This window comes from Schistocerca americana, chromosome 3 (genome assembly GCF_021461395.2).
Source record: "Schistocerca americana isolate TAMUIC-IGC-003095 chromosome 3, iqSchAmer2.1, whole genome shotgun sequence".
In the NCBI taxonomy this organism is placed as follows: Eukaryota; Metazoa; Arthropoda; class Insecta; order Orthoptera; family Acrididae; genus Schistocerca; species Schistocerca americana.
Window position 1 is genome coordinate 515259739 of NC_060121.1, and position 20319 is coordinate 515280057.

A 20319-nucleotide genomic window follows, 5' to 3' on the forward strand; every position below is an offset into this window, starting at 1 on the left:
TACCCCTATTTGATTTTGTATTTATAACCCTGTAATCACCTGACCAAAAGTCTTGTTCCTCCTACCACCGAACCTCGCTAATTCCCACTATATCTAACTTTAACCTATCCATTTCCCTTTTTAAATTTTCTAACCGACCTGCCCGATTAAGGGATCTGACATTCCACGCTCCGATCCGTAGAATGCCAGTTTTCTTTCTCCTGATAACGACGTCCTCTTGAGTAGTCCCCGCCCGGAGATCCGAATGGGGGACTATTTTACCTCCGGAATATTTTACCCAAGAGGACGCCATCATCATTTAATCATACAGTAAAGCTGCATGCCCTCGGGAAAAATTACGGCTGTACTTTCCCCTTGCTTTCAGCCGTTCGCAGTACCAGCACAGCAAGGCCGTTTTGGTTAATGTTACAAGGCCAGATCAGTCAATCATCCAGACTGTTGCCCCTGCAACTACTGAAAAGGCTGCTGCCCCTCTTCAGGAACCACATGTTTGTCTGGCCTCTCAACAGATACCCCTCCGTTGTGGTTGCACCTACGGTACGGCCATCTGTATCGCTGAGGCACGCAAGCCTCCCCACCAACGGCAAGGTCCATGGTTCATGGGGTGGACAGAGACTATACTTCAACGAAATACATATGAGCCTGGCAAGCATATTGTCAATGCTGCCCACTGACGGCACAATATTTCTTAGCTCACGGAACGTACAAACAAAGTTTTTGATCTGCTTAATATTATTCTGGGACCTTTCGATTTAAGCCACACATCCCGATACCCTGAGCAATACATTGATAGTCTAGGGCAATGAGTCCCAATCTGAGGGTGTATTGTGTATTGAACCGGGGACCTAGAAACGACAGAGAGGATTCGTCCCGCCATAGCCCTCAGTGGTTCACAACTACACAACAGGCCACAGCAGTCCACCCACCCCACCGCCGCCCCACACTGAACTGTGTGGTTCGGCTCCCAGTGGACACTCCCCCTCCCCCGCCGGGAACGTCTCATACCAGACGAGTGTAACTCCAAATGTTTGCATGGTAGAGTAATTACACTGTTCGACATGGGCTCTATTTCTGATATTAAAGTATGTGCTTCTAGACCATTTTACCGTGGGAATTTCAAATATGTAAACAAAATATCGTTGTCAGGGATACTTTTCATGTAATATGTATATATATATGTATATTCACAATTCATGGTTAACACAGAGACGTTATAGAGAAATACGGGTATGTTGCCGCATCCAGTAGTGATAGAACGTGATAATTTCTTGTGCAACAGCAGGTGGGAAGAATCAGACATCATTAGGTTATCCCCCGCCACACCTATGTCATTAAGACCACCTGAAACATCTCATTAACTCGAACGGCGACAGCCGGTCGCTGTCTCGGCAGTAAAGCTTCACGCCTCCTAGGGGCAGGTGCATCGAGTTTACAACAGTGGTATTAGCCGCAATTTGTGTCAGTCTTAACGAGTGGGTGTTTTAGCTGACAAGTAACTGTCTGTCATATTTCCGAGCACTGTTGAATTTTTTAGTTCCTGTGTGTAAACTGATAGAGCCTGGTGCTGAAGGTAAAACGACTGCTTGTTTTTACACATCAGCGTTCCTCTAGTTCCCTACTATTAATTTAATACAGGTCTATTACCAAAGTGGTATTTTTAAATTTGCAGAAACGCCACGTCGTCGTGGATGTCGATATAAGCCGGGCAACTTCTGCTACATCTGTGGGAAGTTCACTTTTGCCAGAAATAGGAAGAAAATTTCTTCAGTCATAAAGAAAGCATACAAACATTACTTTGGAGTAGAGGTAGGAGACCAAGATAAAGAATGGGCACCACATTTCTGTTGTGCTACATGTTACTGCAAACTAATTCAGTGGTGGAAAGGTAAAGAGAATGTAGCGTTGTTTGCTGTTCCCATAGTGTGGAGGGAGCCTAAGGACCATGTTACTGATTGTTATTTCTGTCTAACAAAAATTCAGGGTTTTACTAACAAAAGGTCAAAGAGGCACATTGTTTACCCAGATCTGCCTTCAGCGAGAATGCCAGTGCAGCTTTCCGACAACCTTCCAGTACCTTCAAGAGCTCGAGGTCAAATTCCGAGTGACAGTGAAATAAGTAGTACTGAAGAAATCACAGATGATGATTCTTTATATCATTGCACAAGTGAGTCATCGCCACATTTGTTAACACAGGCAGATTTAAATGATTTAGTACGTCATCTAGGACTAAGTAAACAAAAGGCGCAGCTGCTTGGTTCAAGATTACAAGAGTATAATCTACTGCACCAAAGTACTAAAATCAGTGTGTTCAGGCACAGAGAACATGCCTTTATTTCTTATTTTCCAACTGACCAAGCACTGACATTTTGCAATGACGTTGCTGGCCTGATGAAAGTGTTGAACTTCACTTATATTTCACAGGAGTGGAGACATTTCATAGATGCATCGAAAACAAGTCTGAAGGGTGTTTTGCTCCATAACGGAAATAAAATACCCTCTGTTCCAGTAGCTTACGCTAGTTTGACAAAAGAGAATTACGAATTCGTACAAAGGACGCTAAATTCATTAAAATACAATGAACGCAAATGGAAAATATGTGCAGATTTCAAGGTAATTGCTATGGTACTGGGAATGCAACAAGGCTACACAAGGTACGCCTGTTTTCTTTGCGAGTGGGATAGTGGAGACCGAAATTCTCACTACGTGAAAAAGAAATGGCCTAGGCGAAGATGGAAAGTTGGCGAAAAGATTGTACAACGTGAAAGTATGGTAGCTCCTGAATATATACTACTTCCACCGCTTCACATCAAACTTGGCCTGATGAAACAATTCGTGAAGACCATGGATCCAACAGGCTGCGGGTTTGCATATCTAGGTACCAAATTCCCCCGTCTTTCAGCTGCAAAAATAAAGGAAGGTGTATTTGTGGGCCCACAAATCAGGGAGCTGCAGAAAGATGCAAATTTTGAAGCATGTTTAACTGATAAAGGAAAAACCGCATGGGACTGTTTCAAGATGGTGTCGGATAACTTCCTCGAAAGAAGAAGAGCTACTAACTGCAAAGCAATGGTGAAGGATATGATCAAAGCATATCAGGATTTTGTGTGCAATATGTCTTTGAAGGTACATATGATGGACTCTCATCTGGACTACTTCACAGAGAGTTGTAGTGACGTATCGGATGAACATGGGGAAAGATTCCATAAAGACAGTTCTACCATAGAAAGACGTTATGAAGGGAAGTGGGTACCTTTGCTGGAATATCATTCGAGAGAAGAAAGATTCACAATACAAGAGAAAAAAGTGATGTGCATTACAAGGCAGTGGCTCATTGTTTGTCAATTTTCTGTAATTTCTCATGTCAAATAAATGCTTCAAAGTGTATATACAAAGGTTACTGTGTTATATGTTAGAGCCAACCCTCCATTAATGTGATGAACTTATAACATCATAAAGATGTGTATTTGTTTGTCAAATTTCACCTCACGTTTGCTGCACTATATCAGAAACTGCAAAGAGAAATAAAATTGCGATTACTCATAAACTATCCCTGACAGAAAAAAACCAAAAACAGTTTTCAATTCAGCACTCAAAATACAACTAGGATCACAATATTTTTTATCAGAAATAGAAAAAAAGGCTTTTTTTGTAAAACAGTGTTATGTGTACGCGTACGTGGAGCTAGTGTTTGTGCAGCAATCGCCGGAATAAGGGGAACCAGCCCGCATTCGCGGAGGCACTTGGAAAACCGCCTTAAAAACCATCCACAGGCTGGCCGGCACACAGGACCTCGACACTAATCCGCCGAGCAGATTTGTGCTGGGGACCGGTACGCCTTCCCGCTCGGGAAGCAGCGCGTTAGACTGCGTGGCTAGCCGGGTGGGCTGACCTGAGGGTGAAATTACCCCTCCGAGATGTAAAGTATAATTTTATGAGAAGTAAAACCAAAAGGATTCAATTGTGTTTCAGTCAGGAAATTAAATTATTTTTAAAAGGTAATTACTACTATTAATTCACTACAGCATGCTTGTGAGGGGGCGACCCACCCAGGGGTAAGCCGGTTCGAATTCTGGTGGTGGAAAAAATTTTCGCTGCCCATATTTGATCGGCAAGAGGAGGAGAGGTGGTGACGTAAAGTACCTGATCACCAATCTTTGCGCCAACGTTCTTGGTTAAAATTCAAACCTCTCTGCAGTGTCTCATGAAGTAAGGACATATAACACCGTTGGTGATGGTCCGTCCGTCGGATGGGGACGTTAAGCTTGGCGCCACCACGAGGAGTAGGGCATGTGCTGGCACCGGGTTTCACGCTTTCCCTTCTCTCATCATCATCATCATCATCATCATCATAAAACACAAACGTTACACACACACACACACACACACACACACACACACACACACACACATACATATAATATTACAAATATTGTAATGGAACACGGTGTAAACACATAAGCAAGAAAAAATTATTATTAATATTCCAGAAGATATAATCTTGAGCACTTAAATTACCAATAATTACATTTCTTTTTTAAATACTACCTTTAACACGTCACACAACGTGGCGGAGGTTACAGCTCGTGAAACGAATGTATAAACATCATCATCTTGACGTAGTCCACCCATTACACACATACTAAGTACTTTTTAGTATGCTTGTATGGCAGTAAAACTGAGACACACACATCAGATATACGTAAACACCTCACGAAAATATCTCCTCCGAACTGCAGGTAGTTCTCGCAATAGACCAGAAATTACGAAATAAGGTACACTGTCAGACAAAAGGGAAAGAGCAAACGAAATGAAACTTTACGGGTTGAAAGCGATCCGATCTTACTAAAGTGATTACGAGATAGTGTCAAATTTACAAAGAACTTGGCAGTATGAGCCTACTTACGATTATGACGTTGTACCTCCTGTGGCCTGGATGCATCCACTTATCTGGTTGAGAAGAATCACATAAAGCCATAGTATCCTCTCCTGAGGCAAAATGGCTCACAGCTGTTGTAACTTGGCTTTACATTACGAATACTGTTACTGGGGCAGAGTTGATGTCGGAGCTGGTCCCACACGTGTTTTTTTGGGAACAAATATGGAGATCTTGCTGGCCACACAAGTACCCCAAAATCTTGCAGACAGTCAATAGAGACACGTGCCATATATGGACGAGTATTGTCCTGTTAGAAAATGGCACAACGATACTCTGGCACGAGAGCTAACACACGAGGATGCAGGATGTCCAGGACATAGTGTGGTGACATCAGAGTCTCATTAATCCTTATCAGATGTGAACTCAAGTCGGAGCCAATGGGTCCACACACCCTGATGCCAAGAGTCACGCCACAGTATCCATCCAGAACATTGAAAGAGTGGGATGTCTCGCAGGGTCAGTGTAACGCTCGCTGATGACAGTCATCTGTGGCAATAAAGAACCACTGTTTATCACTGAACACAACGTGACTCCATTCATCAGAAGTCCATCCTTTCCAATTACAGCACCACTTCAAATGCAGGTGTTACGGGCACGCTGTACCTGGGACGGTAATTCACAAGTCTGGCTGCTGCTAGTCCCTGCCCACGGTGTGGGATGACACAGTATGTTGCAGGCAACCCATTACTTGTTCTCAGATGGGAGGCGCAGATGTAAAGGGGTTATCATGTGTTTGGTGCACAATATGGCGATCCTCCGTTGTGGTGATCGTATGTGGTTGACCAAAGTCTCGATGATGGGTATGCCTGCCCTCACATTCCCATGCAGTACAACATCGAGCCACTGTCACATCCGAATGCCCCAGAAATCCGGAAATTGCACGATTCGGTAGGCTCGCAAATAGAAACTCGCAATGAAGTCCCTTTCAAACTCTGTCATGTTCCAGGTTCCGAAAACTCTGTTTCACACATGTAGATGGCGTCTATGTGCCCTTGACAGTGATCACTCAACATCTGGAACCGTTCATCCCCCTTTATACCATACCAGACTCAGTAACAAAAGTGAACACGAAGAACACTAATGCACTCTGATTAACCTTCTACCAGTCACCGAACATCTGGAGCCGTTAACGCCCCTTATCCACTGTGCAACACTTGGTAACAAAAGTGAACACGAAGAACACTAACGCACTCTGATTAACCTTCTACCACTCACTGAACATCTGGAGCCGTTAACTCTCCTTATACACTGTACCTCGCTTGGTAGCAAAAGTGAACACGAAGAATACTAATGCACTCTGATTAACCTTCTACCAGTCACTGAACATCAGGAGCCATTAACCACCCTTATAGGCTGTACCACACTTGGTAACAAAAGTGAACACGAAGAACACTAATGCACTCTGATTAATCTTCTAGCAGTCACTGAGGTTTGCAATTTTAAACATTTAAATATTCGAAAAGGGTGTGGAGTTTCATGTCCCACCATGTCTTCTGGGTGCCTCACTTTTCTTTGTCAGGCAATGTGTTTCTTTAGCAGTTTTGAGTGGTGCAGCGAACCGGCAGAGCGTCTCACCTCGTCGGCGTGGGCCGCCACCGGCGTGGTGGTGGCGTGCGCGCCGCGCGAGCTGGTGTGAGCCGCCACCAGCACCAGCAGCGACACCAGCGCGGCGCACCACTGCGGCCGCCACCGCCGCCTCCGCGTTCGCGTCCGCGTCATCGCCGTCGCCGCCGCCGCCGTCTGCAACACGACAACCACCACCAGATTAGCCACACTCCAGGCTCAAGTTTTGTCGTCTACTCAGGTTCCCGACATCTTTCTCAGTATCAGGGAGCGACTGAGTACGAAACGTGTTATTGACAGCTAGGTCACTGTTCATTTCTTGGTCGGCCACGAGACATTCCCCACGCGTTTGCTGCGTGGGAACCTCGGCAGAGGGCTGACTGTGCCTGTGGAGAGAGAGGGGCCCTCGAACACGTACTTCTATACTGTGACTCTTGGGTGCAGCAGAGGCGACTAACACTATGGCTTACACAGCAGACTTTGTGGAACGGTGTCAACGACTGTGCAGACAGAATATCTAGGGGAATATTTAGGGCGCTACATCTTCCAGCGACGAAAGCTCAGGTAGCAACGAGCACAGGAGACGACTGACTCCACAGACACGACTGTTGAGAGAGAGAGACAAGTAGTTGTGGTAGCAGATCAGGAGACAGCGGCACAGGCGAAAATGTAATAACATCGAATAAGGACTAAATCGAAAGCACTGATATAGGCTAGGTGATACACCAGAATTGCTAGCTATTAACGCAGATGGATCCTGTAGCACTAGGCATGGATCAATATTGATCACTTCATTATACGAGACAACATATCGCACACACACGGTACAGATTGTAAAAACACGTACACTATAAAAACTATTCATAGGATCATAACTAAAAGCGATTAGGGACGTTCACCGGAATGACATAAAAACAAGTGTACATTGAGATTAATATTAGACAAATGCTGAAATAGAAGACAGCACATACTGCCGTGTAAAGTAAACGAAATGTAGAACCCAACCTATACGTAGTATCACGCAGTCTGAGGACGAGACGCTCAAAGGACTGCTGAGCCCTTCGTCATCGTCTGCGAGTAGTAGTAGTAGATAGGTCGGTAGCCGGCCAAGAGCGAGAGGTTTGTTATACTTCTGAAGTACTCCCTCTTGGAAAGAATCTGCGGTGGCATTCTATAAATCTAAATTCTTTCCTCTATTTCGTTTTTCCTATATCCTTAATACATAAATTCTTAATTTTGTCAGTTCCTTTTCCGAATTAGATTTAAGTCTCAAATATATAAAATTGCAACTGTTAAAATAGTAATAAACTAAACGAGCACAATTTTATGTGCATGTGCATGTGCTATTTAATACTGTGAAAACACGACGTGTTTTAATCACTAAGTCGCAACCGGCATGCCCCGGACAAATTTTTCTGGCACTCCCAAACTGCGAGATCCGCGTATGCGAGGGGGGAGAAGGGGTAATCTCCACGTGACTCGTGTTTACGTTTCGTGATTTTGCTGTTTTTCTATCCCGCCAAATAATAATAATAAAAAAAAGCGGATTTGGGCAACTGAATCTATCAAGTGAATTAAATGGTTCAAATGGCTCTAAGCACTATGGGACTTAATATTTGAGGTCATCAGTCCCCTAGACTTAGGACTACTTAAACATAACTTACCTAAGGACATCACACACATCTACGCCCGAGGCCGGATTCGAACCTGCGACCGTAGCAGCAGCGCAGTTCCGGACTGAAGCGCCTAGAACCACTCGGCCACAGCGACCGGTAGTGAATTAAAATACGTTTACATAATCACAGAAGACTAAACTAATATGTTATCAGTTTCATTTTACTGATTTTATTTTGTTTCCACGTTATTAGCAGATGAAGCATTAATCGTGTTGCAGAACAAGAAGTTATTTTTGTTGTTTTCTAAGGAAATTCGACTTATTAAACAGTCAAAACTAAACTGTTCTTTTCCGCAGAGGCATGCAATTTACTTGAAACTAAGTGTTTCATTTCATACTATTGACTAGTTTCAACTGTTCGCTCAATTTCTAGTGTACATTTTCATTTTCTTGTACGTAAGGCATTACGCCAAACATGAGATAATATGTTACCGGTACTCTAAGATAATTGTCACCACGAATACCACAGTGAAAAGTTTAATACCAGGTACTTTCAGTGTGAATCTGGACATAAGAATGCTCTATTTGAGCTGAATTATGCATTTTAGTGAGGTTTACGAAATTACGATGGGCTTGGAGTATTCTCTGCTGTCCCGTTTATTTAATGACTTACTGTAAGCTCTCTTAATGCTATGTGTGTGTACGAACACACGTAAATATTCACTTGAAGAGGAATAACAATGAACAGGCAAATTTGATCAGTAGTACTGACTACAATGTTTTACTTCAAATATGGTCCTTTTGAAACAAATGAGCCTTCCTTGAAACACCATGTTTTGCGTTCACAAGACATGGTTCAACACTAGTCTCGTACCTCCTCTAGGTTTGACGTTAATTTGTTTGCTTTCGTCTTACATTTACAGAATGCCATTCTTTGGTAAATTGTAGTCTGGCAGAACAACGAAGTTAAACGTAGTAATTGCCCATGTCGCTTTTTATATATTCCTAGAGCAGAATACAAACTGCGAGTTGTACAGTTTCTTGGCTTCATAGATAACCTTGTCAATTGTTTATACAGTTTGAAATCGTGATGAAATAACTTATTGTCCTTAGTTCTGGTGTATACGAGCAACTGTTTATTTTTCGCAAGAAATGTATTTTTTCTCACTAGATTTTTGCAGCGCTGTGTAGATTTAAACCTGATTGGAAATTATGCATAACTGTATTGCAGAGTACGAAGAGTAAAGTCACCACATAGCAAAATACTGGGGCACTTTGTGCTGTAAAGTCTAGTTTTGAAATAAATATTGTGCCAAGAAATGCTTCCTTATTGCATCCTTTATCTGGCTAGGATATGATGAAACAGTTGCCAGTTGCCCTAAGTATAACAGCTCCGTACGTCCTCCCTGAACAATATGCCGTATTGCTGCTTATGGTCATATGACGTTCCTGTATGCACTGCTTATGGTCATATGACGTTCCTGTATGCACTAAATTCCAAACAGAAATGCGACGGAAAGCATTTGAGCAGAGCAAACACAGAGCACGGGATTCGTATCATTGTAGCTGCGCATGAGCAGTAGCACGAGTTTTCTGGCGTTTCATAGTACCCCTCTGGCAATGCTCAAACGAGCCTCTGAATTAGTAGGAAGGATTCTGAGAAAATGCAGTGCATCTGTAAAGGGAATCATATGCAAGACCCTAGTGTAACCTATTCTAGAGTGTTATTCCAGTCTTTGAAGTCCGTATCACATAGGTATGAAAACAAACATGAACAAACTAAAAGACGTGCCGCTAGCATCGTAACAGGCTGGTATAGCCCATACGAAAGTGTAACAGAAAAGCTCAGGAAACTTATATTAGAGTCCCTGGAAGAGAGGTGACCTATTCGCATCCTCTACACCTCCCACCACCTCGATCCCCCTCACCCCCCGGGTTGCTCCTCTCCTCTTCAATCCCCGCCCTCTTCCATGTCTTCACTGTTGTGTGCCCCCTACCCTCCATCTTTACACCCTTCATCTCCTTTCCCAAGGTGGCTTCCGTCAACTCCACCTCCCGGATGATGCCCTCTGTCCCTCCATTTATCCCTCCTATCACCTCTGATCCTCACACCCCCTCTTTTCCTCTGTCCTTTCCCCGGGCTCCCTCTTCCCCCCCTTCCATCCTGTTTTCTCCCAACATAACCTCTCTGCCTCACTTCTCCCGCCCCCCCCCCCCCCCCCGAGTCCTTTTGTATACCCCCTCCTCTGCCTTTCCCCACTCCCTGTCGCATCTGCCCAGCACCCGCCCCCCTCTTATAGGTCCTCGTCCTCCATCGGTTCTTTCCCCCCTCCCCCCACTTCGTTTTTTCCTCTCCTTCCTCCCCTTTCCTTACCCATCGTCTGTCCACGTTCCCCCCATCTGCCCTCGGCTGTCGTATATCGTATTTGTGCCAATGTTTTAGTGCAGTGTTCAAGTGAATGTTCAGTGTTGTTCATCCAAATTGTTGCGAACAGAAACCATGCTGTCGCTGGGTGTAAATTTTATATCTCCTGCGAACAGAAACCAGACTGTCGCCGTGTTTTTTTAATTGTCTGTCTATTCTTCTACCTGTCTGCTTCATATGTATTTTATTAGCATCATCAACCCTTTGTTCTATGTTTTAAGTTCCACGATTTTCCGCCGTTTTACCATTAAAGTCACCGTTTTGATCGCCTGCTTTTATTATTTGTTATCCTCATCTTTTTAAAACAAATTCTGTAGGCTGAAGAGCGGCGTACTAAGCTGCTGCCAGCCCGCCCCCTTCGGGGGAAATCGAAACTCAATAAAGGAAAAAAAAAAAGGCGACATTGTTATCGCGAGAGCCTGTTGGGTAAATTTAGAGAAGCTGTGTTTGAAGGTGACTGTGCGATGGTTATGCTGTCACAAATGTATGTCTTGCGTATCCGCCGGGATGTCCGAGCACGTTAAAAGTGCCGGTTCCAGGATACGGTGAGACGAACTTGCCCCAGATAGAACGACGATGGCTGGCGAGCCGACCAGCCTGGACTTGAGCTTTAAACGGTTTGCCACATCCAGATACGTAAATACCAGGCTGGTACGCACGTCCCACGCTAGACAAATATTTAGAAAACTTTCTCACACTTGAACTTCGAATTACTCTAGACGCAAATAGGTCGGACGCACTGATTCCACTCCGCGGGGAGTGGTGGCGTCAGGAAGGCCATCCGGCCACCAATTACCGCTAACATTTACTTGAATCCACATAACGATGCCGACCGCGTACGAAAAACAGGATAAGACGGAAGAACAACAAGAAGAAGAATACACATCCCGCGTAGGGATCACGAGAAAAAGATGAGAGAGATTAGGGTGCCTACAAAGGCATATAGACAGTCTGTTCCTCCGCTGAATACGCGAAGGGATTAGGACTGAAAGCTGATAATGTTGATATTATATGCGCCCCGCCATGCCCTGTACAGTGGATTATGGGACTATTTCTGTAAATTTTGATAAAGAGTGATCAGGACATGTCCTTCTAGAAACATGTAATGGTACTTATTTCTACAGCACTTCAAAAAGAGAAAGCCGTTTCTATCGATCCTACCAGCTAGAGATGATTTCGTAGCATTACTGTAGTACTCAGAAATTTTATTCTACATCTACATACCAATTATGTAGTGACTGATTTAACTACGTTAAGGCTCTGCGTGGTGAAACGAATTAAATACCTTACATTTATTACACGCAAGGTAACAGCAAGTAAGTGCAGCATCTATAGTTCTAAGATACTGAAACATTAGGTATACCAGCTGCAGAAAATGTAAATAGAACACATTGCAATTGTTTTATTTTTATAAAAATGTTCTGTTGTGGACCACAGCTAGTTAATCTAGTTACCTTTTACAAAACATAATTACAAACCATTAGCATCTTTCCATCACTACGATTAATATGATTAAGACAAGAAAACAAAAAATGGTCATTATATTAAGAAAAGGTCTCTAATGGTCATTGTTGCTGGATTTTAGTTAGTGTTCCCTTGAACAAAAAGACCTTACAGTTTGGGGCCTGTTCGACTTTCTTCATACTTACAGGATTCAAACATCAGGTCGCAGACATCAGTTTCCTAAAGGAGTACGATGCACCTTTCAAAAACACCCTAAAAATCTAATTTGAAGATTTCTGAACGCAGTTAACTTTAAATAATTACGAACTTCTGAACCTAGCAGTTTGTAACAGTATGCCTAGCATTTCTGTCTTGTAATCCCGAAGGTTGGAGGTTCGAATCTCTAATAAGAACTCTTTTTACTTTTATTTATTTGAATTTCATATTTATTATCAAACTGAAATGTTAATAAACAAATCCTGAATAGTTGTTTTCTAACAAAAACATTTTTTTATTTAGTTGCTGGTCACACAAAAACGTTAATATGCAAAGCAAATAAACTTTTGGTACTAAAATACGAAACACTGAAGAGAAAAATTTTTAAACGTAGCAAGTAATTACAAATATAATATTAAAAACAAAAACAATATTGCCTGAATAAAAGTGAAGCAACCAGAATGGGAAGACGAAACGAAACTTCACGGGTCTAGCAGATACGTGATGTTACTTCAGTGATTACCAAATCGAGTCAAATTTACAAAGAACTTTGCGATAAGAGCCAAATTATCAGTATAACGTTGAACTCCCACTGGACTGGACATAGGTACTGATTCGGTTGGGAAGGGTATCTTCTTGTGTCCTCTCCTGAGGTAAGATGACTCACAGCTGTTATAACACATACTCGATTGTGATACTGAGGTGGAGTTGACGTCAGAGCTGTTCCCACATGTGTTCTATTGGGGACTGATGTGAGGATGTTGTTGGATATGGGAGTACCTCACCAACATGCAGGCAGTTTCTAGGGACGTCTTTTTGTAGACGAGCATTGCCCTGTTGAAAATTGGCAGCACGATACTGTCGCATGTGAGGTAACACATAAAGACACAGAATGTCTGTGATGTGCTGTTGTGGCATCAGAGTTCTGCGCGTCGTTACCAGCCGAGATGTGAAGTCAGATGTGATGGCTCCCCACGCCACGACTCCAGGTAACAACAGTAAACGCGAACTGCAAAGTGCACTCTGATGGCCATTCTTTCTCTCAAAGGGAATTGCAACTCTACATCTATATACATACTGCGCAAGCCACAGTATGGTGCATGAGTGAGAAAAAAACGACAGTCTATGTGCCTCCGCACGAGCCCTAATTTTCTTTATCATGTCTTCGCAGTCCGTACGTGAAATGTACGTTGACGGCAGTAGAAGTGTTCTGCAGTCAGCTCAAAATGCCTGTTCTCGAAATTTTTCCAACAGTGTTTCACGAAAAATAGGTAATCATCCCTCCACAGATGCCCATTCGACTTCACGAACCATCTCCGTAACACTCACGTGTTGGTCGAACTTACGGGAAACAAATCTATCAATCTGAATTGCTTCTATGCCTCCGAGCTGCTGGGGATCACAAACACTCGACAAGTACTCAATAATACGTCGCATTGGTGTTCTACACACAAATGAGTTACACTTCCCTGAACTTTTCCCAATAAACCGAACTCCACCAATTGCCTTCCACACTACTGCCTTTGCGTACTCATTCCGTTTCGCATCAGTTTGCAGCGCTACACATAGATATTTAATTAATGCGACAGTGTCAAGCAGCACACCACTAATACTGTATTCGAACACTACAGGATTGTTTTTCCTACCAATCTGCATTAAATTACATTTTTCTACATTTAAAGCTAGGTTCCTTTTATCACACTAACTAGAAGTATTGTCAAATCCATCTTGTATCCTCCTGCGGTCACTTATCTTCGACACTTTCCCGTGCACCACAGCATCATGAGCAAACAGCTGCAGACTGCTGTTCGCGTTGTCTGCCAGATCATTTATGTACATAGAAAATAGGAGCAGTCCTAACATACTTCCCTGAGACACTCCTGACGATATCTTTATCTCTGATGAACGCACGTCATCTCGGATACGTACTGGGTTCTGTTACTTGAGTAGCCTTCGAGTCACTCACATATCTGGGAATCCAGTCCGCATACACGGATCTTCGTTAACAGTCTGCAGTGGGAAATCGTGCCAAATGTTTTCTGGAAATCTAGGAATATGGGATCAGCCTGTTGCCCTTCATCCATTATTTGCTATCGGAGTTTCGCATGAGCAATAGTTTCTAAACCCGTGATGATTTGGGGACAGAAGTTTTCTCTGTCTCAAGGAAATGTATTATATATGAACGCAGAATACGTTTAAGGATTCATTTTCTAAAATTCATCACGTGCACTCCACAAGTACTCCTCTACCCGGGTAGCCGCTTCATGCGTGTACTGCACCCTTGACCTATCAAGGAGAATCCTACAAATCCTCACCCGATATCGGAGGTCCAGGAATCTGCAGCCAACACCGTCACAGAACTGACGGAGCCTCTGGTTGAGACCCTCCCCTCCGCTCGAAATCAAAGGACCACGATCAACCTTGGGTGCGATACTGCAAATTTGTGAGCTCTGCTTCCACCGCACGACTGGGGCTACCAGCCTTCACCACTTGCGCCATTGAACTGAGGATGGTCTCAGAATTCTAGAAACAGGGGTGATTGGTGCCGACATAAGCCGGCGCTCTTGTTGAACTCTTGTACAAGCTCTACGGACACAATGAAATGCCTCAGAAGCAGTGAAGTGTTTGTTCAAGTCTCACATTAGGTGAAACTCTCCTCTAGTGTTCCTCAAAGTCCTTTTTATGTGTATCTGTACAGCTGATTGGCTAGCTCTGGTTCTTTATCTTGACAGTCGAATTATTTCCTACAAACTTTTGTTATTGTTCTGTAGTGCCTTCACTTCCCGTGCAAAACAGACACACATATTCGCCGAGTAGGCTCGTCTCTGATTGTTTGCCAGATAGTCAATAAGCACTGGACTTGGCTACTGTTTCTATGTTTCGGAACAGTGTATCGATACGTGGAACTGTTTCAGTGTTTAGAAACGGCTATGTTTCACTGTTTCGAAACAGTGGTGTTTCATTCCGCTCTGTGTCGGATAACGGGACCTGATTCGATCTCGAGCCAGCCACAGAAACTGTAGCGTTGTTTCAAAATAACGCTGTTTCAGCCCACTTGTGCTTGGAACGGACTAACTGTATCGAAACAATGTTTCATTTCGCTTTGTCTCGGACGAGATTCGGGCGCGGCGCAGATACGGAAATACGTTTAATATACTACTTCATCGAACTCTTTCAAGAGTGTCGAAATCCTTTTGACACACAACAGCATGAAGCTTAAGATTTCCGAAAATAAAGCTTCGTTTCTAATTGATTGCTCTATTCCGAAATGGCGTAATATATACTTTATAAACACTAACAAACAATAAAATAAAGCACACTATTCGCATTCAAAATAATAAAAGTGTGAAAAACATTCAGTTAAATTACACATCTCCTATAACATATGCTTATCTGTTGGTGTACAGTAATCATATTAAAAAACTCAAGTAAACCTACAACATTTTGAATTAGAAAAGGCGTAGAGTGGAAATTTTTAGACATATACGTAAATTGGATGCACTTGAAAGCAATATGATTGACGGATCATTGATGATGTAATGGTGAACGGGAAGGGCTGAGAAGCATGGTAGATTTATAGTAATGATTCGAAACACCTTAAGGGACAAAATTTTTTTTCTCTTATATATTGTCATTTATTCGAATTATGTGGCTTTATTTGTGAGTCTGTAGTCAATGTGCCTATTCTCCACAATGATTTCTTTTGTGTGCATGGATATTAGCAGGCCGGGTATATATTATCCATACTAACGAAATGTGGGAATCCCAGTAGCGTATCAATTGTTTCTGCAGTTTTTTCCCGCCTCCAGTACAGTTCATGTTGGTTCTTCTGTCTTCAGCTATGGCGTTACGAAGTCCGGTGTGGGATTATTTTATGAAGATAAATACTGAGAAAATTAAATGTAACTTGTGCTCGGCAGTGTTGTCGTTTAAAAGTAGTTCAACTTCTTGCTTAAACAGACACTTGCGACATAAGCATCCAACAGTTAATTTAAGTGAAACTCGTTCGAAATCAGTCTTTATGAATCTGGGCAGTGACGAAACCAGTTAAGTTTCCACAGCAACTGTTCAGGAATGTGCCATTCCAGTGCCTGTGCGTCAAGATGAACAACCTGTGCAAGAAATACCCAGCACTTCCACCAGTTCAGTTCTGGTTAGGTGTGGTAAACAAACAAAGATTACTGGATTTGCATCAAGACCAGTACCTTCATCCAAACGAGCCAAAATAGACGAACAGATTTTAAGACTTGTTGTTAAAGTCTACCTTCCATTTAATGTAGTTGAGAGTGTAGAGTTTAAAAAAATGACTTATTTATTAAATGAAAACTATGTACCACCAAGTAGAAAAACACTCTCCCACAGTTTACTCTCTCAAGTGTTCGACAGCACACTAGTGGGAGTAAGATCTGCTGTGCAAGCTGCATCCTACATCTGCATTACAACTGATGGATGGACATCTGTGAAAAATGGGAATTATATTGCAGTGACTGCTCACTTCATTGATGAAAACCGCAATCTGAAGTCATATTTGTTATCTAGTTTTAAATTCCATGACAAGCATACAGCAGAAAACATTTCCAATGAATTACAAAATGTGACTTCAACTTGGGGTATCACCAATAAAATTGTAGCTTGCACTACAGATAACGCACCTAATATGGTGAAGGCAGTGATGATGTGCAAATGGTGGCATGTACCTTGTTTTGCACATACACTGAATTTAATCGTACAAGCAAGCCTTGAACCAATTACAGACACAAGGGCAAAGGTGAAGTCAATAGTGGAATTTTTCAAAAGAAGTCCTCAAGCACTTGAGAAATTACACAATATTCAGAAGCAAATGGGCGTTCCTATTTTAACACCGAAACAAGATTGCCCTACGAGATGGAACTCCACATATGAAATGTTTGACAGGCTTTTGAAAATCAAAGAGCCTTTGCAAAGCACCCTTGCCATCCTCAGTGTGGATTCACAAACAAAACTGTCCAATGAAGACTGGTTAGTTACTGAAAAATCATGTGAAATACTATCTCCTTTTGAACAAGTCACAACAGAAATTAGCAGTGCAAGAAATGTAACCTTGCCCGCATCTCGTGGTCGTGCGGTAGCGTTCTCGCTTCCCACGCCCGGGTTCCCGGGTTCGATTCCCGGCGGGGTCGGGGATTTTCTCTGCCTCGTGATGGCTGGGTGTTGTGTGCTGTCCTTAGGTTAGTTAGGTTTAAGTAGTTCTAAGTTCTAGGGGACTGATGACCATAGATGTTAAGTCCCATAGTGCTCAGAGCCATTTGAACCATTTTTGAAATGTAACCTTGTCAAAAGTTGTCTTATTAAGCAAAGGTTTACAAAGTCATTGTCTGAGACTAAAAATCTCAGATCACAGCAATGAAGCCACTAATACAGTAATTGCTAAACTTGAGGACGGAATCTGTACCCGCCTCGTTCAAAAGTTTGCAGATAAAGCAATTGCTTGTGAGGCAATATTACTGGATCCTCGCTTCAGGGAGCATGGTTTTCCAAAAACTGGGCATCGATTAAAAGAAACAAAAGATGCCATAATTAACAAGTGCTGTGCAATACGACAGAAGCCCACTCGGTGTTCTACAGAAAATCCGCCACCAGCCAAACCAGTTGAGGTGAGCACATTCACTTCTAGCAGTGGCAACATTTGGCAAGATTTTGACCAAGCTGTAGGTGGCTTGATCCAAAGTGTAGACAATCCACGTGCTGCAAGTATAGTCGAGCTTGATAAATTTATGAAGATGCCACTGATACACAGATCACAAGATCCATTGCTGTGGTGGAAAGAAAATCATGTGTTGTTTCCTACACTGTTTGAAATAATGAAACGACGTCTTTGTATTATGGCCACCTCTATTCCATGTGAGCGCATATTTTCAAAGCAGGGGCAAACAATAACAGACAGACGATCCCGTCTTTCAAGCGAAAAAGTATCAAAAATGATATTTCTAAACTACAACTTAGAATAGGCACAGCAGATCTACTCAGAAATGAAACAGGAAAATTTCAATTGATTTTGTTCTTCTCTGGACAGAGTGCACTGAATTTATATTTGATTGTATTTTGTTTAGTCCACTAAACTGTGCATGTAGCTACCTTACAAGAACATTTTTCTCAAATTTGTTGCACACAGGAGACACGTTTTTGCTCACCATTCAGTGAGTTTAATTTTTTTTAGTATGTTATTTATTCATTTATGTGTTTGAGAATAATTATCTGATTTGTGTATTTATATGTTGGTGTGTATATTTTTGTAAATGTGCTGTGTTTGGTTATTACACTATAGGCATCTTGATACTTGTGTATGATAAAAAATTCTCAGCCAAATCAACAATTGTACTTCGATACTTTTGTTTTTGGCGTTCAGATACTATGATAAAAATTGCATTTCTACAACAACGTAATTTCATCTCTGATTTCCTGGGCAAGTATATAATAAAATGGTAATACATCTGCTTGCTGTGACTACTTGAGGGAACTCCATGTACCTGTACCTCAAGCAAACTTCTTTAGCAAGAACTATGAGTGGTGTAGAGGCAGATTTGCCATGATACAGGTATCACAAAGGCATTACACTGTAGGAACTGCTTTAAATTTTCGTCTGCATTTTATACTTCAAAGAAACATACGAATCTCTGCATTTCAGTTACCTTGAAATGTTTTCCTATTCTATCAAGTGTACTTACTATGAGATGTATCCAGCTAACTTGTGAATGTTTGATGAGAAACTGCGATATTTGACCATTGCGCAATATTCTCCAGTCTGTTACGGTAATTTTTTTATCTGTGTGCATCAGTCACTTTGCATCCTGCTCTGTGTGACAAACAATGGAAAATTTATCTGCGGGTAGTAAAAGTGTGAGTGGCATACTCATAAATGTTAATTCAGTGCCTCGCTTCCAGGATGTTATCTCGATAAATTATATCGCATGATATGCCTTTTCAAGAGCACATACAGATTATCACTCATAAAACCTATCAAAATTATGCACTAGAATACAGGGAAACGAGTTTGGCAAAATCTGTTATGTCAAACACATTAAGTCTGACCTCGGCCAATTGGAAAGTATGAAAGTCACATGACACGAAAGCAGTGCACTTGCTGCTACACGAAATATGGAACTGCAAAGACGCCTAAGTGAAAGTTTCACACTTTCTGCGATATGATTGGCGGTCTCGCACCTCATTTGTGTTTTTATGACAATATTTATACAGTAGACACTCAAGATTATATAATGTGACGGCCTATACTATTATAAGACACAAACTGTTTCACTGTTTCGAAACAGCGTTTCGAAACATTACATTGTACTGTTTCATTTGTTTCGAAACAGTTAGGTGTTTCAGTTTGCCCAACTCTAATAAGCACAATCCCCACCGATTTGCAGAAAACACTGACCATGCCCTTCTCAAAGGAGGAAACCGAAAACTTTTTTGTTTAGAGCAAGCAACTTCTTCCTCATTTCTATTGTTGAAGTTTTCCTGGTGGACTGAACATTCCATAATTTTTGGGTGTATACCCAAGACACAATTATTTCCTCATACGATACTTCCTCTGAGAATATTCCATCAAGAGCCTCAGTTACCGATTCGCTTTGTAGTGGCGAGATAAGGATAACATCTGAAATAGCGCAAGAGGAAATAATGCTGACTAGAGTGCAAGCCAAAAATGATGAAATATTTTATCAGTTAGAGACAGTTTCAAAAATCACGGTACGGAAGTAGGTTGGCCTAGACACACAGACGCACACACGCACGAGGGCTGTATGATTGTTAATTCATCTGGAGAGTACACGTCGAGTTGCCAGTACAAGAATCAAACCAGATATTGCAACACTGTTTTGTGGATAGCTGACTTATTGAAAAGCGCGGCTGTAGTGCAGTTATAAGGTTTATAATTTGCAGTGCAACTAGTCACATGTATGACTTAAAAAGTTTATTGAAACAAGACCATTGCCGGTTTCAGATTTACACTGAGGTAACAAAAGTAATGGGGTAGCGATATGCACATACACAGATGCCGGTAGTATCGCGTACACAAGGTATGAAAGGCCATTGCATTGGTGGAACTGTCATTCGTATTCGGGGATTCACGTGGAAAGG

General features: G+C 42.1%; 1 protein-coding gene across 1 annotated transcript in view; it reads right to left on the reverse strand.

Annotated features, from left to right (window-relative positions):
• Positions 1–20319, reverse strand: part of LOC124606174 (probable sodium/potassium/calcium exchanger CG1090) — a 135537-nt gene that overhangs the window by 103687 nt on the left and 11531 nt on the right. Inside the window, exon 2 of the mRNA XM_047138140.1 lies at positions 6512–6563. Coding sequence (XP_046994096.1) covers positions 6512–6563 — 52 coding nt within the window. The remainder of the gene's footprint in view (positions 1–6511; positions 6564–20319) is intronic.